This window comes from Heptranchias perlo, chromosome 22 (assembly GCF_035084215.1).
Source record: "Heptranchias perlo isolate sHepPer1 chromosome 22, sHepPer1.hap1, whole genome shotgun sequence".
Lineage (NCBI taxonomy): Eukaryota > Metazoa > Chordata > Chondrichthyes > Hexanchiformes > Hexanchidae > Heptranchias > Heptranchias perlo.
Genome location: NC_090346.1, coordinates 37206186 through 37231846, shown reverse-complemented (window position 1 = coordinate 37231846; position 25661 = coordinate 37206186). Strand labels below are relative to the sequence as shown.

The following is a 25661-nucleotide window of genomic DNA, read 5'->3' as shown; positions in this document are numbered from 1 at the left end:
TTACTCAGAGAACACATGGATCCACAGTCATTTGTTGTGCTTGTGCAGCAGCAATAAAAATCAGAGTTTAAGAATGTGCAAGATCCAAGTTTTCTAAGATTTAATATTTGATCATTTTGTAAGCTACAACATCAGAATGCTACATGTGGGAACTAATTCAATGTTAGGGGATGTGTTTTGATAGGGAATGCGTTTTGATAGAGAATGCCAAGTTCATTCCAATATAGTACTGAATCCAGAAGTCAAAACAGTGTTGGATAATTGTAAAATAGTTCACTGGAGCAGTAAGTTATAGTTGATAAACATTATATATGGGGGAGAAATCAGATAAAGGACAATATGACGGTGTAAGAGCAAGTTTTAATTCCAAACCAGGGTTACCTTTACAAGTTGATCAGTATACAGCTTGTGATTGACGTCAGAGGGTTTCCTAATACAGGCTCAAATCTAAATAATTAAATTATTGCAATGTCTGACATTTAATAGTCAATTTTTACAGGTTTCACTGTTAGCAAACCAAACTAATAGAAGTCATGGTTCTGGCTTTCCATAAAATAGTTGTTTTACAGATATGCACTGACCTTCTCTGCAGCATCCTGTTTTCGTGTTGACTCGCGCCCACGCAGGCTCTTAGCACTGATTCCAGACTCCGAAGTTTGCATTATTAACTGCGTGGCTAGGAATTGCTAAAATAGCAGGGAAAAAAAAAAAATCAGAGGAAGATAAAACTAGTCCTAAACCAAAGCAACAGCAATATTACAACAGGTTCATGAAGCATGTGTCGTACTTCTCTCAGCATTTGGGGCTATTTTCCCAAGTCAGAGGAGGGTAACTTTAAAAGGATTTTTGGACTTCTTGCCCTCCCTCTCTAATCCACAATCAGACAAAAAGGGATTATTTGGGAGTTAAACCAAAAGTATAGATTTTCCACCTAAATAGTTAAATAGGGATAGAAGTGGAGATTAGAGTATGTAGCAGAGGATTTAGATAGGTTATGAAATTGACTAAACAAATACATTTTAACACTGATATAAATGTCAAGTATTGCATTGTGGTCAAAAATGTACATCACAGGTGTAAACTGAATCAGACTGAACTGGCAGAGGGAGACTCAAAGAGATCTTGGAGTGAAATTTGACATTACTTTTACAGTAGTGAAGCAACTAAAACAGCAAATAGGCTGCTGAGGTGTATAGCTCAGTGTTGTCCAATAGAAATTGCTGACTAGCCACAGGTCTGGCTACGGTAATACCATTTTAGCAACATGCACTAATTTTAGTAGAAAATGCCTTACGTACACTCACACTACACACGTAAATGTAGTTCACGTGTATATTTACTTAATATCTACTACCATTCAGTAACCAAGGAAGTAAAGCACTCACAATGATCAAAAGACACTCGCACACTATGCTTTTCATCTTACCGTTTTACCAACAAACGCACAAAAAGGTTAAAGTACATTTACGTAAGCCATGCGACTATATGTATTGAGATCACATACTCAACAATGGTGTCTATTACTCATTTTTTATTCACTAAACAGGAATGCAATTAGCCACATCTAGCTTTTGGCTAAGGTGTTGGACACCACTGGTATAGCTACACCACAGGATTACAAGTGTCCTGCAGATTATAAGGAGGGTCTACAATGCACTGCTGAGACCACACTTAAAGAATGGTGTTTAGTTCTGGTCGCATCATCAAAAACATATCCAACCAATGCAGAGGGTGGAAAACGCAACCGGACTAATCCCAATTGTAAAGAGGATGAACTATGACATTATTATCATAGAAACTTAACTCACATTTCTAAACTGTGCAGCTTAAGACTTGGCCCTAACTGAGGTTACAAAATAAAGTGAGAGTCCATATATTCCCCCCTCCCGCCATCCCCCCGTTTATAACTTGACAATTTCATTACAACAAGAAGGATTTTTTTTTTATATAAGGGTTAGTCCAGACACTATCTGAATGAACTTACATATCCTGATCATTTACATGTTCATGAAATATTAAAAGTTGTGGATGTTCTACCTGGATTTGTTCCAAGACATCTCGCTGCATTTCTAATGCCATGTGATACACATCATGGTCGGAGCTATTATACATCACTGCATTCTGGAACATCAGCATTATGTCACGCTGAAACTCCGCTGTTGTACGAATTAGACCAGTCTCAATATTTTTCTTTATTGTAGATAAATCCATCGGTCTGAAAAGATGATGAAACACAGTAGTCAGTACAAGTACCTTTCTCCTCTACCATTACCACTCTCCCTTGTAATAATTTCCTGGTGATATATTATTTAATGGGCATTTTTCCACTACAATCAACAAAAACATCACTGTACATGTTACTTGTAATGTATGTAACCTTGAACTTTCTAATAATTCTGATCTCTATATTCTGTCGGAAGGTGCAGATTATTTTCCCTGTAATTCTGTGGATACTGCAGACATTCATTATTACGACGCACCTTGATGTTACATTCTCATGGTTCTTGATTATCACCATTTTATGTACCCTCACATACTAGGTAGAACATCACTGTAATGGAAATTTCAGTAACACTGTCATATTGTTCGAAAAAAAAACTTACTCAACAGCATTTGAGGGGTCCAGGCTCATAAAAGTGGTCACTGGCTAAAATCTGCCTTCTCTTTCTCCATATGGTTCCTGTGGTCTCTGCATAGTACCAGCCTCCTTATCAACCCCCCAAAATACCTACATGCATAAATTTTAAGTGCTGAACCATATCATACCAATTCAGTACACAGTATTTTGTTATTTACGGAGATGTCAAATGGCATGGGGTTGATAATCAATCCCACTGACACTCATTTTAATGATTTTTTTAAATGAATTTTTAAGCTCACCAAGGTAAGGGATGCAAATGCTGGCAAACAGAACACTTTCTACTTTTTATAATACCAGTGTTGGCATTAAGCAGTTTTAGGAGACACATGAAGCACTGTCAATTTGATGCAGTGAAAACTTTTTCCAATTTTACATCAAATTATGGGAGTTCTGTGCTGTAAATTGGGTTGAGGCTAGCAAAGGTAATTTCACATAGGACCTTTCAGATCAGGAAAGAGACAACTTTTATCCAATCAGACTGGGCTGAATTCAACAAAAAAAGATAGTATGCTAACCCACTGCATCAGTTAATCCCCAACTAGCAGTCATCATAATTGAGGACAAAGAAGATGGAAAAGCAGTTCTTGTCTCAAAGAATGCTGAACATAAAAGTGATTTTCAGAACCCAGAGCTCAAAACTAAAAAAAAAGCACAACTATTACCTGGATTTCTATTTGTTCGTAGCACTCATTATTCCTTGCGTGGTAAGTTTCCAACTATAGTCATATCAAGTGATGGCAACAAGGTACATCTTCACAGAATGAAAGGAAGCATTAACCTGAGCTGCTTCAGGTACATTACTGCATCAAGAATGGAATTCGCAGAGATCGCCTGAGCATATCATTTGCATCTCCAAGCTTCCATTCAGCACTTCCTCAGAGCAACACAGCGAAGACTGGGAACTCAGCAGTCTAGGGTTGTTCAAATGAACTTGTATCCTAAAACTCAGCAGTGTTGTATACTGGTGCTCCAATATGTTGCATCACCATATACATCATTATTCTAAAAGGACTGGTATATTTATGTTTGTACAGTGCAAATTTCTATGCTCATACATATATACATGTACGTGTTTTTCTGATGCCTCTGTAACCTAGGCATTATTGTGCACTCGTGCAGGTTAAATGCCTGGGGCTATATTTTTTCAAATAAATTAATAGCAATGACCAAACCATTATCCTTCATGGAATCTTGATAAATACGTTGTAGTGAAAGTTTTTTAAAAATTCGTTCATGGGATGTGGGTGTCACTGGCAAAGCCAGCATTTATTGCCCATCCCTAATTGCCCTTGAGAAGGTGGTGGTGAGCCGCCTTCTTGAACCGCTACAGTCCGTGTGGTGAAGGTTCTCCCACAGTGCTGTTAGGAAGGGAGTTCCAGGATTTTGACCCAGCGACGATGAAGGAACGGCGATATATTTCCAAGTCGGGATGGTGTGTGACTTGGAGGGAAACGTGCAGGTGGTGTTGTTCCCATGTGCCTGCTGCCCTTGTCCTTCTAGGTGGTAGAGGTCGCGGGTTTGGGAGGTGCTGTCGAAGAAGCCTTGCGAGTTGCTGCAGTGCATCCTGTGGATGGTACACACTGCAGCCACAGTGCGCCAGTGGTGAAGGAAGTGAATGTTTAGGGTGGTGGATGGGGTGCTAATCAAGCGGGCTGCTTTGTCCTGGATGGTGTCGAGTTTCTTGAGTGTTGTTGGAGCTGCACGCATCCAGGCAAGTGGAGAGTATTCCGTCACACTCCTGACTAGTGCCTTGTAGATAGTGGAAAGGCTTTGGGGAGTTAGGAGGTGAGTCACTCGCCGGAGAATTCCCAGCCTCTTGCTCTTGTAGCCACAGTATTTATATGGCTGGTCCAGTTACATTTCTGGTCAATGTGGCCCCCAGGATGTTGATGGTGGGGGATTCGGCGATGGTGATGCCGTTGAATGTCAATGGGAGGTGGTTAGACTCTCTCTTGTTGGAAATGGTCATTACCTGGCACTTGTCTGGTGCGAATGTTACTTGCCACTTATCAGCCCAAGCTAACAAATATGCTTACAAGACTGGATTTATTTTACACAAAATGCTAGAGCAATTTTAGAGAGATTTTTCATCACAGCGTAACTTTTTGGGTGATAACATTGCAATCAAGATCCCTTTTATAAATCAATAACTACAAATACACCTTTCTTTGAGTATACTTTTGAAAAGGATGGTGAATAAAATGAGTATTAATTATCATTAGGCCAATAAGCTAAAAAGAGCTATAGCAATAAAGAGCTGCAGTTTCATCAGTAGACGTACCACAAATAACTCTGAGTTCAGGTATTTTCACATTACAGAAATTAAGGTTTACACTCAGGCTTAGTATCTCTTCTAAACCAGCTCTTCTAGCATCATCATCAATATTAACTCTAAATAAGAATGTTACACAAAACATGAAAAATGTATTAAACTAAATAATTCTTTGAATTTTGAAGGAAGTCCTGCTGGCAAAATTCCCTCTCTAAATCCTGCAGAACTGTTAAGAATTTGCATTGCTTGTCCAAAAAACTGACCTGTGTACAATGCTATGATATCCTGGGGCAATATCATCCGTTACTGGCTGAAGGAATACATTAGCATATCTGAAAAAGGAAGAATACATTTTAGAAACAGTGACATATACAGTAAATGTTGCAAAAACATCAATATTGTTCTGTGCTCAGCATTCATCTATTAAGTGTACTGTCGGGCATAACCAGTACAAAAATAACCACCAAAAATGTCTCATCCAAAACATAGCAGGTAGTTCAAAATTGTAATCTACAGTAATGGAAGAATTTAGATTACAGTTATAAATTACAAGAAAATTTTTTTAACAGCAGTTGGCTACCTGATACCTAGCAAGAGCAAATCAGAGTCTAATCTCTAGTTAAAAACTATTTAGAAAAAGTGATCATAATCAATTATGTTAAAAGTCGTGAATCTAGAGCAAACTTCCTGTTTGCCACACCAAGTTCCCGTTTTCACACTTTCACCGTGACTCTTTCCTGAGTGGCTCAAAGTAAAACAGCAGCAAATCAGAACAAGAGAGATGGGGAACTTAAAGATCAAAGGCAAAGAAAGTAGCTGTAAAAGCAGCCAATGAAAAACTAGTAAGGACTTATGAAAACAGCCAGTCCTGAAGAGTCAGGAAAACTACCAATATAAAAAAGAAAAAAAAGTGAATCAATTAAACTACTCAAAATGCTTTTTTGTAAAAACAAATTCATCCATTTTTTTCAGTAACTGACATTTCTAATGTCCAAAATAAGGATTTAAACAAAACATAGTAACAGCAGTAGGCCATCCAGCCCTTCAAGTCTGTTCCACCATTCAATTAGATCATGGCTAACCTGTATCTTAACTCCATCTACCCACCTTGGTTCCGTAACCCTTAATACCCTTTCCTATCAAAAATCTATCAATGTCAGTTTTGACATTTTCATTTGACCTAGCCTCAACAGCTTTTTGGGGGAGAGCATTACAGGTTTCCAATACCATTTATGTGAAGAAGTGCTTTCTGACATCAGCCCTGACCACTTTAATTTTGAGGAATTTCAAAAATTCATTCATGGGATGTGGGCGTCACTGGCAAGGCCAGCATTTATTGCCCATTCCTAATTGCCGTTGAACCGCAGCAGTCCATGTGGTGAGGATCCTCTCACGGTGCTGTTAGGTAGGTAGTTCCAGGATTTTGACCCAGCGACGATGAAGGAACGGCAATATAGTTCAAAGTCATGATGGTGTGCGACTTGGAGGGGAACAAGCAGGTGGTGATGTTCCCATGCACCTGCTGCCCTTGTCCTTCTAGGTAGTAGAGGTCGCGGGTTTGGGAGGTGCTGTCGAAGATGCCTTGGCGAGTTGCTGCAGTGCACCTTATAGATGGTACACACAGCAGCCACGGTTATGCCCCATTGTTATTGTTCTGGACTGCCCCAGCAGAGGAAATAGTTTTTCTCTATCAATTTCTTTGATCGTCTTAAAGACCACAATTAGATCGCCCCATAATCTTCCATACTCAAGGCAATACAAGCTTAGTTTATGTAACCTGTCCTCATAATTTAACCCTTTTAGCCTCAGTATCATTCTGGTGAATCTGCAGTGCACCCCCTCCAAGGTCAATATATCCTTCCTGAGGTGCAGTGCCCAGAACTGAATGTAGTACTCCAGATGGGGTTTAACCAGAGCTCTGTACAGCTGTAACATAATTTCCACCCCTTTATATTTCAGCCCTCGAGATGAAGGCCAACATTCCATTAGCCGTTTTAATTATTTTTTGAACCTAATTCACAATAACATGATTAAATTTACCCAATGAATTGTCTTTTGTGTCTTTTAATACCATCATTGACATTTTTACTTGATGGTCAAAGCCTTTCCCAAAAACCTGGGCTTGGACTTGATATTTTTGTCCAGAGCTGTGACTGTCAGTTGAACAGAGATCCTGCAGTTTCAGCATCTGCATTATGCACAATTTCCCTGGGTGCATCATTAGCATTTAGTTAGTCAGAATGATGCAATACTTATCTAACAACATCTGTTAAGTTGTTTTACAAAATTATTGAAGAAAAGATAAAGGACAAATTTCAAAAGCTTTATTCAGGTAAGCTTATGAGTGTTTTTCTGAAAGAAAAGTGTGTTAGTGAGAGAAAAGAAAGAGCCCTACTTCAAACATAGTGTGCAGGTTACACATCTGTTACAGCTTTTATTTATGTTCTAACTATAACTACTTTATTCTTTATTTTTCTTGATGGAAAAGTCAAATTGTGCATTTGTGTATAACAGTATTTGAATGGCGATTCTGTAATTTCAACAGTATTTCAGTTTGTGAATTTGAAATAACTTGAACACAAACTGAAAAATGAATTTGAGCTGGTTTTTAACTCAAATTTTCAGTAAAACCTGTTCATTTTTATTTTAGAAAGTGTATCAAGCAATGTATGTGTGAGAGAGGGAAAGGAGACATGTTGTGTTCAGCCTGAACTTAATTTGAGTTATTTTTCTTTCTCTGAAATAGAAAACAAATTAATTGATTTGAAAACTTCTCAGGCAATCAGAAAACCTGATTACCATCCCCCGCATTTTATTGAGTTATATAAAAAAAATTGAATTAGTGACAGCTGTGAGAGTGTGTATGAGAACAAGAAAGAAAGAGGGAAGAGAGACAGACAGGCACACACTCAGGAACCATTAACAAAAGTGAACTCAATGTTTGTAGATATCTCTTAGAAACTTTCAAACCACTCCTCCCTTTGCTGCTGAAAAGACCACAAGAATCCATCAGTGAGTCAAACCACACATTCCACCCAAATTCCAAGACTCACACCCCAGTGTGGCTCCCCTTACTCAACATGCCTTAATCTTAACCTCAGGTGGTCACCCACTAATGCACTGCAGAGCAACCTCCATTATCCCTACCAGTCATCCTCTATGGAAAACTACAAAATGAATGAATGCCAGTTGTGCCTGAATCGTTTTACTACATTAAAGACACCATATAAACATAAAGTGTTGTTGTTGTTAGCCTTCTTCGTTAACAGTTTTTAATTGCAGTGGTAATGTTACTGCTTTTAAGTATTGGCAAATGGACTAGCCCCCTCCCTCTAAAGACAAGTTATTGTAGAATGGCACTAACCTGTGATTGGCAGCTGCCCTCCATACCAGCATAATGGCTTTCTTCCAGATTTTTTGAGCTTGAATGGCTTCCTGGTCTTCACTACAAACTGAACTGAAGAAAACAACATGGGGAAATTAAATTAGGCTACCAAATTAGGTGTAATAATGCAACAAGACACACACAGATATCAATGGTAATATACCCTTTATGTGTGTGTACCTGCACAGAAGATTACAGAGACATTATATGTGCTCTATTCAAAATTATTTTATTTTATTTTTATCAGTTATTTTTATAAGCAGTAGTATTATATTAATATGCAGTCAAAGAGATATGAAAATAAACTATATTTTTGATTTAGTTTTTCAGTTCCACCATAAACATTAAAAAAAATACTGTAAGCAACACAGCACTTTTTCCAGCCAAAACGTTTATGTTTTCCCTACAATACTGTATGTGCAAGTGTTTTAAATTCTTTTCCCTAACAATAAAATCATTTGTTAATGAACCCTAGCTTATTAGATATAGCAAAGTGCAAAAATGGATGAAAGTCAGCTGTTTCTATAAAAACAGGTGACTAATTGGAAAACAATTAGCATTTTTACAAGGCAATTGGTGCTATCAAAGAACATCTATGCCATGCCTGGGCAATGATTAAAACTGTGTCGGTGTACACTGAATGAAGTACAGGGGGATGGGTTGTGCCCAGAGTTCTACGGTGCAGGGCTAAGTTAATATTGGTGTGATCACATTAAGCTACATGAATATCATATGATTCCCTCTCCTAAGAGTTGAAACAACAGCTTGCAAACTTACAACTGAGAGGAAGCAGGGCTGCTAGGTATTGAATCAGCATGGACTGAAGACTGCAAATGTGCATTGTGGATGCTGAATCCATCATCACTTTCACTGACAGGTGGCTCGTTGTCAGTTTCTGACATATAGACCTCATTTGGTTCCTCCTCCCTGGCTTCATCCATACTGGCAGCTTCACTAGCTCCATCCTCCTCCTTGGGAACAAGCACCTCTTGCAGCTGTAAACCAATCATACCCATCATTATATTATACAGGTCACATACTTGTTTTGTTAACACAATACTCATTATTACTACAACAGAGTCTAAGTGCATCCCACACGCACTTCCTCTGTACACTATTTTAGCACTATTTTAGCACAAATATTATGCCATTTGTTTTAAATGGGTTCATGCTTCTGTCAAAAAAAGACAGAAGAATGTTATATGAATGTGTTAAGCCCTCATCCACTGATATCAAAGCAGATTAAAAATGGCTTCTCAGTTAGGCCTGAAAAAGACTGACTGCAATAGTGCTTGCTGCGGGTGTTGGTGGACAAAACAAGCGGTGTTTAGGTCTCTGCTAATACTGCTCTTAAACTGGCCAAAATGAAGTGCATATGAGCTAAATAGTTGACTGACCCCCCTAATATTTTCTGCCTCTGATGCAAGTGATTAATTTCTGTTTATCACTCTTCTCGAGGCTGACGAATAACATCGGGAACTCTCATGGGCGAATTCAAATCCTTTCATTCCATAATGCAGTACATTAATGCCCCATACGCCGTATCACTATGATGGTTTTTTATGTTTAAAAAGAGAAATTCTCCAAACCATAATCAAATTGTCCTCTCTTTAGATCAATAGGTAGGTATTCTTATAATGAAGCACTGGGTACTCAACCTTATTAAAAATCATTACTGTCTCTTTCTTGCACATTTTTCTGAACTGATCAGTTTTATTTTGTTACTGTTTGTATTATTCAGATGTTATTAAACGTTCCTTTAAAGTAAACTAAAACAATAATCCTGTCCATCTGTGAAACTTGGTGTACATTATGCCAGCAGAGGAACAAAAAGAATCTAGTTCAAATATCAGAAATGGCACACAAGATTAGCAATGTTATAAGATCATTTTATGAAGACAGACTCTAGTACACAATAGCTTCAAGCCTTACTAAACTGGCAATATACAGGCTCATTGACTCATTCACAGCCCCAATCATAGTAATGACTGAAGCAATCTCAGATGTACAGTACCTTGATTTGGCCCTTTACAACTACCCCAGTCTCTTCCTTTGAGGCTTCTGAAGGTTGAAAACAAAAAAGGAGTCTGGCATTAATTTTAATGTTATTGCTGAATTATTATTCATATACAGTATATATAAAATTAGTGTCTGAACATCTTTCATCAGGCAGAAAGGTTATCACAATCTGGCTCAGTAAAAAATGTAATCACACAGCAAAATAGCACAACTACGACTCTTCCCCATCCCATTTAAAAATCCTCCAGCCCAAAAGCAGCAAAAAATTACTTATAAAAACCATTGAAAATCAATACAAAATATATTTGCTATAGTAAATTTTGCAAATTATTTGGGTGGTTCTTTGGTAGAATGAGGTTGGTTTTCCAACATACAATGCCACAGAAATGAAGAACACTGGCTTGCACCTGAACATACTCACTGGTTGATTCCCAATTTCGTCAGGCAGTAGTAGAGGCCAAATGCCTTCCCATACAGGGGAAAAAAAGTCAGATAGAGCGTCACCGATCCATTCTCTTGAATGGTGAATGAGTGACACAAGTGAGCACAAAAAGATATAGCTGGGCTGAGGACTTGAAACGTACAGATCAAGATTGAATCTATTCTGATTTAGCGCTACATCAGGAAAAATTCCTTCTCCTAATTGTTATCCAGTGACCCCTGATGGAAGTGTGTCTGTTCGAGAGTTGGTTGAGGACAGATTCAAACTTGGCTGTGATGCTCCTGTGGTCGAACAGGCTCTATTCTAGGTGCACACAAAGAATAGTCACTTGCACAAAGGACTAGAGGGAGACAGGCGCTCTGGAATCATATGCTAATGATAAATCAATGACTCAGGAGAGGAGGAAGGGGAGCAAATGAAAGAAAAAGAATGGGGAAAGAAAAAGAAAATTCAACAAAAATTTTCAAGAATTTATTAAATAAATATCTTTAAAACTGGGAAAGAAATCTGAATGTACTAAATCATGTTGGTGTTTCACTTGCCATCTTCAATTACAAGTGATTCCCACTCACTTCCCATTCCACTGACCTACAATTTCAGGTTGTCCCACTTCATCAGAGGTACTTTTGCTCTGTGTTGTGGTCCTGGGAGACAGTTGTCCAATTTCCTCAGATGTACTTTTGCTTCGTGCAGTGCTCCGGGGCAAGGGATGTGCTGCTTCCTCAGATGTGCTTTTACTTCTCATGGTGCTCCGAGGCAAAGAATGTTCCACTCCAAATGCCTACAAATTGAGTAACAAAAATTTACAAAATGGATCAATGACAGCAGGGTACCTTTTTTTCTGACTGTATTTTTAAAGGTAAGCTCAACCACATCTCTGGCACTTTCTCTTTCTCAAAACTATTAGTTTTCATTGAGTGTCTACTAAAAGACTCAACAGAAATTTTTAATGATAAAAGATTATACAATAGAATTTGAGAAATGCACAAAACATTAATGTATAGCATTCTCAGAATAAACATAACAAAATCTGCAATATGGCTATATTTCAGATTTTGATACCAAAGTGGTACTGGAATCTTCAACTGTTCTCTTACCTATATTTAAAAAAGATATAAAATTTAGTAATTTTGTTAGCAAAGAAACTCTGCCTCTAATTCTTCAAATAAAATACTTGCAACGTTCCCTTCTTTCCCTACAGGGGCAGTGACATTTTTCTTCCCTACTGTCTTCATCATCCCAGGTTTCCCAATTAAAATGGTCCCAGGCAGGGTACATTTTTCAAAGTACAATATTTTTAAACTTGGTGCTCCGGATAAATAATAACTGGATTTATTCATCCCCTCCCCCCTCCCCCTCCAACCAAGATGTAAGTTTGTCCACAATAAAGTTAGCAGGCAGGAAAAAGAAATGCAAGATATCACTACTTAAATGGCAATGTTAGAAATGAGAATTAACAACCAGCCAAAACAAAACACTGTGCAAGACATTCTCTTTCTGGGTAAAGCACTAAAATTAATTTGCATATTGTGGAGCAAAATTCACCCATAAACGACGATTGCCAGAGAAGAGGTGAGAGTAGCTGCCTTCAATATCATGGGAGCATTTCATCGAGTATGGCATCAAGGAGCCTTAGGAAAATGGAGGTCAAGAGAAGAACTGCCACTGTTTGAGCCACACCTGACACAAAGGAAGATGGTCGTTGTTCTTAGAGGCTAATCATTGCAGTCCCTTGACATTGCTGAAGTTTCTCAGGGGAGTGTCCTCGGCCCAACCATCTTCAGCTGCTTTATCAATGACATTCTCTCTGTCATTAGGCCCGGGTGTGGCTGTTTGCTGACGATTCTAGTGTTCAGCTTCATCCACAACACCTCCAATAATGAAGCAACCCATCCCAGCCTACAGTAGGACCTAGACAAAATCCAGGCTTGAGCTAACAAGTGGAAGCCAACACTCATGCCACATAAGTGGCAGGTAATAACCATATGCAACAAGAAAATACCAGCCACCTCTCCCTGACCCTGGCCAATTCCCCATCAGTATCCTGGGGTTCACCACTGACAAGAATCTTAACTGAACCAACCATATCAACTCCGTGGCTACAAGAGCAAGACACTCTTGTGATGAATGGTTCACCTCTTGAGCTTTCAAAAGTCCTTCAGCAATCACGAAGCTCGTCAGGAATGTGATGGAACACTCGCCACTCACCTGGATAGGTGCCGTTGCAACAATATGCAAGAAGCTCAACACCATCCTGGATAGAGCACTTTGCCTGATTGGCACCCCTGCCACTTGACTCAGTATCCATCCCATCCACCACCGGTGGACTATAGCTGCAGTATGTACTATCTACAGGATGCATTGCAGCAACTCAACAAGCTTATTTTGACAGCACTTCCCAGCCCCACGATATCAGCACGGAGAACAAGAACAGCAAGATCATGGGAATACCATCAGCCTTTAAGTCACGCATTATATTGACTTGGACATATACCACTGTTTTCATTGTTGTTGGATTAATATCCTGGAATTCCACAACTAACACCATCACCACAAGGATTGCAGTGGTTCAAGAAGGCCCATCAACAGCTTCTCAGGACAACAAAAATGCAATTTTCCAGTGTTGCCCACATTCGAAGAACAAACACTGAATCAGTATGTTTTGAGAGAGAGAGAGGGGGAAAAAAGATAGGGGTAATTTTTTTTTCTTTAAAAAGTGAGGCTTGATGACACTTCGAAACTACCTTAGTTCACCTTTCTGGACAGCAATAGTGATGGATGTTTCAGATTTGAGATAGAAATAGGGCAAACTCACATTGTTTCATATCATTCGAATTTTTCCTTGATACTTAAAAATGCCATTTTTAAAAATTTCTTCTTTTTCTTTTTAAATATCCAGCAAAGTAGGCTCTACTGCAAATGTAAATTTACTCTAGGTGTGGGTCCAGTACTTAATTCATTTTATATACCGATTATTAAACCCTTGCCATTTATATGCCCAAAGTCCTATAATTTGTGTTCACTTTTCTCCACTGTTCTTACCTCAGTTTTTAGTCCTCTGTCTGGGGAATTTGCTGTTTTTCCAGTACTCCCCATTTGTTGCACATGTCCTGAATTTGACTCCTCCTCCTGCTCTTCCTTCACTTTCTCTGGCAACTCTTGTTTAATTGCTTTGATAATCAATTTCTCCTCAGTTCCCAATCCAACTAACATTTGAGTTTCATCACTGGATCGGTGCTCTAATTTATGAGACTGCTGCTGGACTTCTTCAGCTTCATCCTTTATCATATGCTCTGCTCGAAACAGGGAGGTAACATTTCCCTCAGTGGCAGCTAGTTGCTCTTCAACATCAGTGGGAAGATCCATTAGCTCTGGCGTTTCCTCCACCTACAAAACAGTAGAAGATGGCCTATCAGCTGAATTGTTTAATTTAATCCTGCAGATTCCAGGTACCAACTGCTGACTTTCCATTGCTCTCCCAAATATTCCACAGCACATGATTTAATATAATTGAATTTGCAATTCTTGAAGCAGGCAACAGCTGACAGCACATAGGAACAGGAGTAGGTCATTCAGCCCTTCAAGCCTGTTCTGCCATTCAATTAGATCATGGCTGATCTTAACTCCATCTACTCACCTTGGTTCCATAACCCTTAATACCTCTGCTTAGCACAAACCTATCGATCTCAGTTTTAAAATTTTCCAATTGACCTAGCCTCAACAGTTTTTTGGGGGAAGAGAATTACAGATTTCAACTACCCTTTGTGTGAAGAAGTGCTTCCTGACATCACCCTGAATAGCCTAGCTCCAACATTAAGGTTATGCCCCCTTGTTCTGGACTCCCACACCAGAGGAAATAGGGTGGATAGAGAGAAACTATCATCTTAAACACCTCAATCAGATCACCTCTTAACCTTCTATACTCAAGGGAATACAAGCCTAGTCTATGCAACCTGTCGTCATAATTTAACCCTTTTAGCCCCGGTATCATTCTGGTGAATCTGCGTTACAACTCCTCCAAGGCCAATCTCTCCTTCCTGAGGTGCGGTGCCCAGGACTGAACGCAGCATACAGCAACATATCCGGCAGCAGACATATCATTTTGTAAAACACTCTCAGGCACCCTTGCTGTAACATATAATGGTAGAAGGTGGACTTCCGTTCTTGATTCCTTGATCTCGGATGGGGTCAGTCCAATGCTCTGATAGATCCCAGCAGCCAGCTCAAGTGCAACACAAGCAGAGACCTACCTATCCTCTAAAGGAATGGTGTATTGAATGAGGAGGTGCCTAAAATGAGGGAAAAAAATAACTTGTTATGGAGGATGAAAACTGTTTACCTTCTCTTCAATGATTGCTAGGATGTCTGCAGGGTTCCCCAAGGGCAGTACATCTGTACTATAATCAGATACATCAGTGTCTACATTGTCTTCAAGTTGCTTTGACCGGTGCTGATCTGCAATGCTCTCTCTTGTAATCTGCAGAGTGCCAGCTGGCAGGCACTTGGTTTCTCCAGAGTCAATTAACACAGAGAAGCTGCCAAGATCTCCGGATACAGACAGTGATGGCTGCTCAACACAGTTCTCTACCTGAACACAAATGGTGGCTTCTTCAACTACAAGAACAAAGACCAGAAAAATCAATTATTCTCTAAAAGTGAATACATTTTCTGCAACTCTAACCAGACATCCTGTAGAATAGATATTTTATAATATGATTTAATGATATAATTAATAGTTTCAAATTTGAGTAAAATACATTGGTAACATAATAGTTTGGAAACTCTAGTAAAAATGCAATGTAACTTTGAATAATCGGGGCAAACGAGCTCAAATATCTTGAGTTTGGATTTCAAAGTTATGAAAGGGATCATAAATGATACATTAATATGACAACCATGAAGAAATCTTTCTCTTGGTATGTTAGTAGCAGAAAAATTGCTGCAGATGATAGGAGAAAACAACTGAGATATCCTCCTAGAAAAAAATCCTGTGTACAAAATAAGGTGGAGAAGGACTAAATAATCAGTATAACTCCTGCACGACACCAAACCTTTGAGGTACAACGTCCCAGTAATTCCTGCTTCACCCTTGGTTCAGTCATTTGTCTGTGGAGGTCGATAAATCTCCAAAACTATTCAGGAGAATCCTTGTACTGGATCCTGATGTTGCAAGCAAACCACTCAGATACACTGGTCCATTGCCCTGTCTGGATCATTGCTGGCTTGCAATTTACTTGCAACATTGAAAGTATCCACATTTGATCAGAGATCCTCCCAGATGGTTTGTATGGTATAAAATAATTGAGAGTATTTACCTCACATAAAATTCCCCATTACATATGAATTAAAGCACAGTCAATAGTTCTTTAAATGTCCCCCCAAAAAAATTAAATACTAGAAAATGGACATATGCTCAGTGTTACTCATTGACTTACTTTATTTCAGTAGAGTATTACCAAGACAAAGTCTATAGATTATTTTTTCCTAAGTTATTTTCTTGAATTCCTGATACTGTCCTGCACAGTTCACATCTCCAGCTGAGACAACATTCTGAAGACCTGCCCCCAGGTCTCTGCCATTGTCACTTGAACAGTCCAGGGTAGTTCTCTCTCCAATTCTTCCCCTTTCTCTATGGAGAGATGCTTGGTATTCAATCAGCTGCCCTCTTGTGGAGAACAACTGAGATTAGGAGACAACTATCTCAGAAACTGAAGGAATTAATTCATGTCCTATCACTCTGTGGCACAGTACGTTGAAGATTCAACATGCAATGCCATTATGCCTCAGTATGTGGTTATTTTAAAATAATAGTAACACAAAGACATTAAGATTTTTTTTTTTAAAGTGGCAACTATTAAAATACAATTACCTTAAAAGTAAAAGAATTGCTGATGGTGATTTTGCATCTAGTCCACATTCTCTCTAAGCAGTTAAAGATTGTCCCAAAAAGCAAAGGTGGATCAAGAAATGCCCAAAGTATAAAAATCCCAGATCATCGTACTTATATGCATCATGCTTAAATAAAGGAGGGATCATGGAAATACTCTAGGCCGCATCTGTGAATACTATTTTAAACAGCTGATATGTGGATTGTAAGAATTGTAATCAGAATAGAATTTTAGCTATTAAAATGTGTGATAGGGTTGGTTTGATTTTACTCTACTGATAGTAGTTTCTTTCGGTGTGCAGGAATTCAAGTTACAGCCCTTTCAAACTCAGAACAATGCTGATGCAGGGTTGTAAAATCCAGTGTATATGATGCACCTTCATACATGATTTTATGTCCTATGATTATAGGGAGGGTATTGGTATAATTGTGAAACTTAGAATGTTTACCATTGAGCCTCTCCTACTATCATGGGCAATTCCCTCTCTAGGCTATTTTCCTGATCTCTATTCCTTGTTGGTTTTCTTGAACTACAGCCAAGATGGCATATGGCCTGTTCTCAAGCCTTCACCAATATCATTCTGAAACTAGCCACTGCCCATGAAACTCTTCCCCAACAGTATCACCTGTTAAAAAATTTAACTTCAGAGCTAATGATCACTTAGTTAGTCAGCATTGTTGGAGCATGCATCAGGCTACTGGTAAATATTCCCCACTAGTACCACATTACAATTTCTCCAGTATCTGTTCCCAGCAACCATTAAAGTCAAATGGTTGAGACTTCATCTGATTATTCCCAGAAATTACAGCACAGAATGAGGCCATCCAAACCACTGCACCTATGCTGCTACCATCTCTTCAACTAGAGCTGTTTATTCTTATCCAATTTGCCTGCTCTTTCCACATAACCTTTTATTTTTTTCTTTGCAAATACTTATTTAATTCCCTTTTAAATAATGTAGTATCTGCCTCAGTAGCCACTTGTGGTAATTCATTCAATGCTTTAATAACCCTGTGAGGTGAAAAAAATCTAGCTTTTATCTATGTTCTGAAAATTAGTATGTCTTGTCTTCTTTCCATTCAAGAGGCATATGGCACTAGTACCTATGACGTTTTCAATGTTAATTGTGTCCACATTCGGTGGCTCCGTTGTCACATTTTTAATAGGTTTTCCCATTAATTTGATAGCCGGCGATGCTTCTTGTCCCACTTCACAAGACAACAGTTGTTCTTGACTCCCCGTGCGCAGTGCCATGAGAAATTGATTAGTTTCTTCTAATTTCCTCCTTCTATTGATAATCCTGAGTCTATACCCCCTTGTAACTGATTTGCCAACTAGTAGAAACAATCTTCCACTATTTACACTCTCAAAACCCAATAATTTTGAAAACTTCCAATAGATCGTAACCGACTCTACTCCACTGAGATCGGCTCAATTTTTCAAGCCTTTCTTCATAACTAACTTCTCATTCTTGCTATGATTCTAGTGAATTTTCTGCATACCCTTTTCATGGCTGTGATATCTTCCTATAATGAGGTGCCCAGAACTGTAAGCAATACTCTATCTATGGTCTAACTAATATCTTGTACAAATTCAACATCCATTTCCTTGCTTTTTTATTCAATGTTTCTATATATAAAACACAGAATTCCATTTGTCTTTTAATGTATCTGCAGCCCTAGTTCTTCCAATAATTCTTACTAACATACAAGAAAAAATATCTGGTACTAGACTCCCACAAAGAACAAAGCCTCATACTACAGGAACTGAATAGAATCATACTGCACAGAAGGAGGCTATTCAGCCCATCATGCCTGTGCCAGCTCTTTGAAAGTGCTATCCAATTAGCCCTACTCCCCTGCTCTTTCCCCATAGCCATGCAAAATCTTTCCATTTCAAGTATATATCCAATTCCCTTTTGAAAGTTACTACTGAATCTGCGCCATCACCCTTTCAGGCAGTGCATTCCAGGTCATAACAACTCACTGTGTAAAAAAAAATTCTCATCTCCCCTTTGGTTCTTTTGCCAATTACCATAAATCTGTTTCCTCCGGTTAGCGACCCTCCTGCCAGTGGAAACAGTTTCTCCCTATCTAGTCTATCAAAACCCTTCATAATTCTGAACACCTCTATTAAATCTCCCCGTAACCTTCTCTGCTCTAAGGAAAACAATCCCAGCTTCTCTAGTCTCTCCACATAACTGAAGTCCCTCTCCCTGGTACCATTCGAGTAAATCTCCTCGCATCGTCTCCAAGACCTTGACATCCTTCCTCCAACTCAGTGAGCTATGTCACTGGAGAGTCTGCTAGTATTTTGTAAACTTGCAATGTGGATTATTATAAATAGTGTAGTATTATGAACATTACGAACACACGCTCAAGAACATTGTTTGAGCCATGGTATCTTATGATGGTGCACAAGCGTTACAGTAGTCAGTGTCCAACCTAAGAGTGTTGCCAAAGAAGCAAACTGATCCCAACTCAGAAATTCAGTTATTATTTCCTGCCCCTCCAATGAAACTTCCTGCTCTTAGATTATCTTCACCTTTTTCATTTTTGCACAAAGCAGCTTCCACCCAAATGCTGGACACTTAGCATACTAATAATTTACAGGTATGAATCCATGTTTGCTTCCCCCTCCTTTTTTTGTTCTTCAGTGCTTAATAGTTTGAATGATTTAATAGTTTGAATGATTTATTTAATAGCTTGAATGATTTAATAGTTCTTCCACTGGGACACTGGACTAATTAAACTACGTCCCTGGTTACTAATTGTGATTTCAGGAAATTTGAGAATTTCCATCATTACCAAAAGAAAGGAACAACTCCCTTTTGAAAATTCATACAGAACCAATATAAGATGATTCTTTATTGGCAATCACACTCCCCTGCCTCCCTTTAAGTCTCCACATGCCTGGCCAAGTGCCTCCCTGCTCCAAGAACAGAAATTTATGGGAGTCACTGCCAAGAAGTTCATCAGGATTTGCACTAAAACTACAGATCAACTCATATACAGTCTCAATGAACACAAAGTAAATCAGAAGACTCTGCTCTAGTCCTACTTGAAAGTAAATCTAAGAACTCTGTTTTTGGCACCACAGATCCATGTCTTTTTTTTACTTTATTTAAAATGTTATTTACGCCTGTACTACATCCATTGCAGCATTGGGCATTTACTTTTTCTGAAACAGTAATATTTTGATATTTGTATAGAAAGTGTCACACCTCTATTACACAGTGTAATAGTCTCTGCATAACCCCATTACATTCTGGTCTAAAATCAATATTGTAAATTACCCACTTTTCCTATTACACAGGATTGAAAGGAAAAGATCGACAACTGAAATTGTAGAGTTAGTGGTGTTATGACAAGATGAACCAGAAAGATAGATGTTTGTTAATGTGCTGAAGAATGCAAGTTTTGTGGACTGGATAACTGTGCAAAACTGTTTTAGTTTTATTATGGTTTATGATACTAAAGCCTCAAGAGTGTATTACATATTCCCAGCCACCATATATAATGTCAATGATACACATGGCTTGCATTTTATTCTCTCTAGAATATACACTATCCCACTCTCCATAACCTTAAGTATTTTTTTGTATAAAGCTTTTATTTTCGCCTGCAATGCCACACTATAACTAGTCATAACAATGGATGGAAGAGTGCCCAGGGATTACTCTCCCTCCAATTTTCCTTTTTCCGGGAAGGTGCTCGGCCTCTGCTCAGCTTCTCTCTAACAGCAGAACTCATTCAAATCCACCTTGCATGGAAATCAGTCACTGTTCTAATACTTTGCATCAAACCATATTGAATCTCCAAAGTGAAGCATCAACATACACCCCTTGCATTTCTCATTTATATTATTTCAGTATTTCTCTGAATCTCTCCAATTGGGATAATTCATTGTGCAGATGCTTTTTTTAAAATCATATGTGAAAATTTAGAGTGAGGATGGGAAGTTTTAACTGGACGTGGCACCAAAAATCTTTTATATAATAACTAGACAAATATTAGATAAATATTAAAAAGACATCAACTAAGTAAAAGCTCCACTCTGGAGATTGGATATTTGTATTGTTTGTTTGAGATATGAATTTTAGAGCTGACTTATGGTGCCACTGGTTCTCATCCTACCCGAGTGTCATGTGGTGCCATTGGACCAAAAGGCATTTGTCCTTGGGTATTATTATTAAAACGTTAGTTTGAAATCCCACTAGTTTGCCTGGAATATTTCTTCTATATCCAGATCTAGAAGTTTGGGACAATCTTTAAAAGGAACAGGATATTAGGTTACTGCATGTTTGCTGAGATCTGGCAGCGATAGGTTAGACTGCCTTGTGACAGACCTGTCCCGCTGCTCTCCTGCGTCACTGCTGCGGTGGCGGCTGAACACACCTGGTCAGCTAGATTTTGCATAGGTTTAACTGGAGGTAGTGCCTCATTGCTGATAGTAGAGAAGGGAACGAAAGGTGGCGTGAAGTGCGAGAGGCCGGCCTCCAAAAGCCTGGACAGAGTAGGGGCTCCTAACACAAAGTGCACAAAGAAACACACAAGGCTAATGCAGACAGGCAACAGGAACCATTTTCAACACACACGTTCTTTATTTAGTTAAAGGACAACTGAACCCACTGAGAACTGAACTTTCTAAATGTATTTTATGCGTAAGCATGTATTAAAGATTCCAATGAAAACACAGTACAGTACAGCACAGAACGATGACATCAACCAAACCTAACATAAGGAATAGGAGCAGGAGTAGGCCATTCGGCCCCTCGAGCCTGCTCCGCTATTCAATAAGATCATGGCTGATCTTTGACCTCAACTTCACTTTCCCGTCCTATCCCCATATCCCTTGATTCCCCTCGAGTCCAAAAATCTATCTATATCAGCCTTGACTATACTCAACGACTGAGCATCCACAGCCCCCTGGGGTAGAGAATTCCAAAGACTCACAACCCTCTGAGTGAAGAAATTCCTCCTCATCTCAGTCCTAAATGGCCGACCCCTTATCCTGAGGCTATGCCCCCTAGTTCCAGACTCTCCAACCAAGGGGAACAGCCTCTCTGTATCTACCCTGTCAAGCCCTCTCAGAATTTTATATGTTTCAGTGAGATCACCTTTCATTCTTCTAAACTCCAGAGAGTATAGGCCCATTCTACTCAATATCCCTAACTATACTATGTACACGAGAGCAACTAGGTCTGTCCTTTCCTGCAGTACTGTATACAATACATGGAACCAATTTGGTTTCTGCTTTTGGTATTATACAAAATGACAGTAGAATTCTCTTGCCAGTGCTACCATATGGAATGACAGTGACTTGATCTATCCCTATCTGTGGTACTATTCACAAAGACAGTGATTAGCTATATCCCTATCTACGGTACTAAACACAAGAGTAATCATGTGCATCCATTTATGGCCCCACACAAAGTAAGGGACTGGACCTATTTTTGGAACCACATAGAATTAAAGTGAACAAATGTATAATTCTGTCCATGACAGGTAACAGAAAATTTTAATTCTTGACTACCTTAGAACATGGAGCTAACTGCAATGATTACAGGATTAAGGGAATAGGAAAAGAAATGATAAAGTTCACAGGCTGCTATTGCCCACTTTCTAGTTATCGATTCCTAGAAGTTGGGTATGCATTTGCCTGTCCAACCAGAAGGCTATGAGTACCTACATCAACATTATTCACTAGCTTCAGAACAGGAGGCGAGAAATGGGGGTAGAGGACAACTTTTTCAAAATAATCAGAAAAATGTTACCTAAAGCCTGTTTTCAATTGGATAACATTCAAGCACATACTGAAAACCAGTAATTGTTCAACATTCAGATACTAGAATGCAAGGTAGGGAATTCCAAGCGACGATGAAAGAAAGACGGTATATATATCCAAGTCAGAATAGTGCTAGTCCAGTACCTAAATCGATAAGCTACTGTACCCTGCATCAATGTAATGACACAGCAGAACACATGAACTATAAGTCATAATGAACTTGGATATATAAGCACCAGTACAAATGCCAAAGACAAACAGACACCAAAAAAAGAAAAGCGAACAAATCCTGGTTAATAAACTTTTGTTCGTGCCAGCAAGACCTTTTTTTAATATAATATTTATATATGGAGGGGGATTGGGGGGGGGGGGGAGGGGGAGAAAGAGAGGGGTAGAGGTAGAAGGGGAAAGAGAGAGAGAAAAAGAAAAAGCATCAAATGTTACTAATAGTTTAATTTAAAAAGTTACCTTCCATTTAGATCAGTAGTTCTCATTTCATAGTGCAATCTTAAAAAGTCTGCTTATTTCACATTTTCTCCCATTACATGCAGAGATATCTAAAGTAAGGCTAAGTAGTGGGTATTATTGGAAAACAATCACTTTTAATACTAATTTACATAAAAGGGACTGCCTGCCAATGTAAATCAGCTCAAATCTCACCTTTGGCTAAAGCTATATGCAGTGGGTATCAGTTAATAAGACAACATTAAATTAATTCCGGCTACAAATACAATGACTCAACCACAAAATGTTGTTCCTTTGCGTAAACAAAATCAGATGAAACAAGTTGCTGCAAAGCAGAAATAACAAACCTGTCAAGTTTCTATTGTAAATGGCACTGAACTGGACATGAATAACAGTATGTGTTACCTGTCGGTGCTGGGGATACTGGGACACTGGTACAAGTTGGCTGTAGCTCTGGAACATGCAGGGTTGACACACCTGTTCCTATTTCAACATGGACATTAGGACTAGCAATATGGCTGGAATTCACCTGGAGCTCAGCTTCACTGACCTAAAACAGGGAGTGAGGCAAAAGACAGACACTGTCTGTTATGATGTGATAGGCAACACATACATTATAACAATCAACGTAGAAAAGACACTTCTGCAAGGCTGACTGTGAAAGCATGTTATGGTTTCTAGATTTGAGAGTGAGCCATAATCAATATGCGTTATAGTATTTGTTCTCTGGTAATGAAAGGGCCAAAAAACAATGTGTGTTCCATCACAGGACACAGTACATCAAGTAGGTTATAGCAGTGAGAGATTATACTTGCCACACAATTCATTTTCTCCTGGAAACAGTGCAACTCCTTACCTCCCTCAAACCTTTTCAATCTACAGGCTTTTAAACCCATTACTACTTGATTTATCTAATCCTGTTTTCCTCCTCTTTTCAATATTGGTGGCATTCTGCACTATGGGCCTTTGCCCTTCACTTAAGTTTCTTAAAAAATTCCCTGCTGATTACTTACAAGCCTAGGACTCGTAGGCAGGAGACTCCCTTTTTTCAGGAGCTCAGATAGCAGTGGAGAGGGTGGAGGCGTGGCCTTCTGCCCCAGTAACTTTTTCTGGGGCGAGTCCTCCAGAACTGGAGTCAGAGGAGTTTCAAGGTTAGTGGAGGTAACAGCAGGTCCAGAAGTCTCAGGGGCTGAGATCACTGGAATAGTCGGAGTCGGAGTACTTCCAATGTTCATTGACACCAGCTGTACAAGGAAAAGACAAACTCTTACATACCCTTCTAAATAAGCAACAAGCCTATACACATACCTGTCCAAGACGTACTTTCAGACAGGACGAGCACATTTCATTTGATTAAATTGTAAAAAGGAAATCTAGTGCAGAGGAACATACAAGGAAGAGGTTTCTCGTTAGTATCAGATTACCTACCTAGGCCTTCCTTATTCTGTGAATGCTGTTCTTCAACCTCCACATACAAATAAGTCATTTTCCAAATGTGTTTGTGTGAGAATGGAGAACAATGGGAGTCTGGCACTACACAGGGGCCATGAGGATTACCCCCCAGTTTCCACTGCATAGTACACTTCAAGTCTTTTACAATGTAGCAGCAGCAGAGAGACCATATTGTTAATACAAGGATCTATACACACACACACAAATGGAAAGGTGTAAGTGTACCAGGGCAGAAAGAAGCTTGAGGAATTTAGTATTCAAAGGTTGAACAATATTCAAAGAATAAAGAGAAGTAAACCTACAACAGATAATTTAACATGCTTCACTTGTGAAACCGCCACATGGTAGGTACAGCACAGGAGGAAGCCATTTGGCCCATTATGCCTGTGCCGGCTCTTTGAAAGAGCTATCCAATAAGTCCCATTCCCCTGCTCTTTCCCAATAGCCCTGTAAATTTTTTACCTTCAAGTGTTTATCCAATTCCCTTTTGAAAGTTACTACTGAATCTGCTTCCATCATCCTTTCACGCAGTGCATTCCAGATCGTTACAACTCGCTGCGTAAAAATGTTTCCTTATGTCGCCTCTGGCTCTTTTGCCGATCACCCTAAACCTGTGCCCCCTGGTTGCTGACCCTTCTGCCACTGGAAACAGTTTCTCCTTGTTTACTCTGTCAAAACCATTCACATAAAGTGCTGCAGTAATCAGGTCAAGTGCATAGCATTGAGGGGTGAGTATATTGTTTTGCACTGGTTAATATCTGGGCCATCTGAGGCCAAGATTTCGTGTTTTTGTAATTTTTTTTAACTTGCAATGCTATTTCACTGCTTGCTTTTGTTTCTACTGTCAGGTGTTCTGGTGGTGGGTCCATCTTATATTTGGCTTTCAGATACGGATGAAGAGTTTATACCTAAAACTGTAACTGAGTTTTCAGCTGTCTTGGGAAATGACTAGGCCAGTCTGTTTATCTCCCCTAATGCCCACCCACAGCTCACTCCTGACCACTCAACTACCTTGCCTGCCCCCCCTGCTAGCTGCTTTTTGTCAATAGCTTCTTTTCCTAAGGCACCATCCTGCTTCGTTTTAAAACTGGTAACATCACTCCCCTCAAAAAAAAATTACCCTCAAACTAACCGTCCTTTCCAACTACTGCCCCATCTCTAACCTTTCTTCTCCAAGGTCCTCAAACATGTTGCTACCTCCCAGCTCCTGTCCCACCTCTCCTAAAACTGCCTGTTTGAGTCTCTTCACTCTGTACCTTCTTGACAAGACCATACAACTCTCAATCTACAAACTTGAAAAGTGAGGGACT

The 25661-nt window shown here is 39.2% G+C and overlaps 1 protein-coding gene across 3 annotated transcripts in view; it reads right to left on the bottom strand.

Annotated features, from left to right (window-relative positions):
- The window catches only part of LOC137340660 (bromodomain-containing protein 8-like), an 86132-nt gene that overhangs the window by 45821 nt on the left and 14650 nt on the right, over positions 1–25661 (bottom strand). For all 3 annotated transcript variants that reach the window (XM_068003286.1, XM_068003283.1, XM_068003285.1), the window contains exons 9-20: positions 23913–24143; positions 23305–23449; positions 20996–21172; positions 15099–15373; positions 13802–14146; positions 11348–11540; positions 10313–10359; positions 9076–9293; positions 8278–8370; positions 5177–5245; positions 2038–2215; positions 582–686 (exon numbers count right to left, since the gene is read on the bottom strand). In XM_068003286.1, the coding sequence (XP_067859387.1) occupies positions 582–686; positions 2038–2215; positions 5177–5245; positions 8278–8370; positions 9076–9293; positions 10313–10359; positions 11348–11540; positions 13802–14146; positions 15099–15373; positions 20996–21172; positions 23305–23449; positions 23913–24143 (2076 nt within the window). The remainder of the gene's footprint in view (positions 1–581; positions 687–2037; positions 2216–5176; positions 5246–8277; positions 8371–9075; positions 9294–10312; positions 10360–11347; positions 11541–13801; positions 14147–15098; positions 15374–20995; positions 21173–23304; positions 23450–23912; positions 24144–25661) is intronic.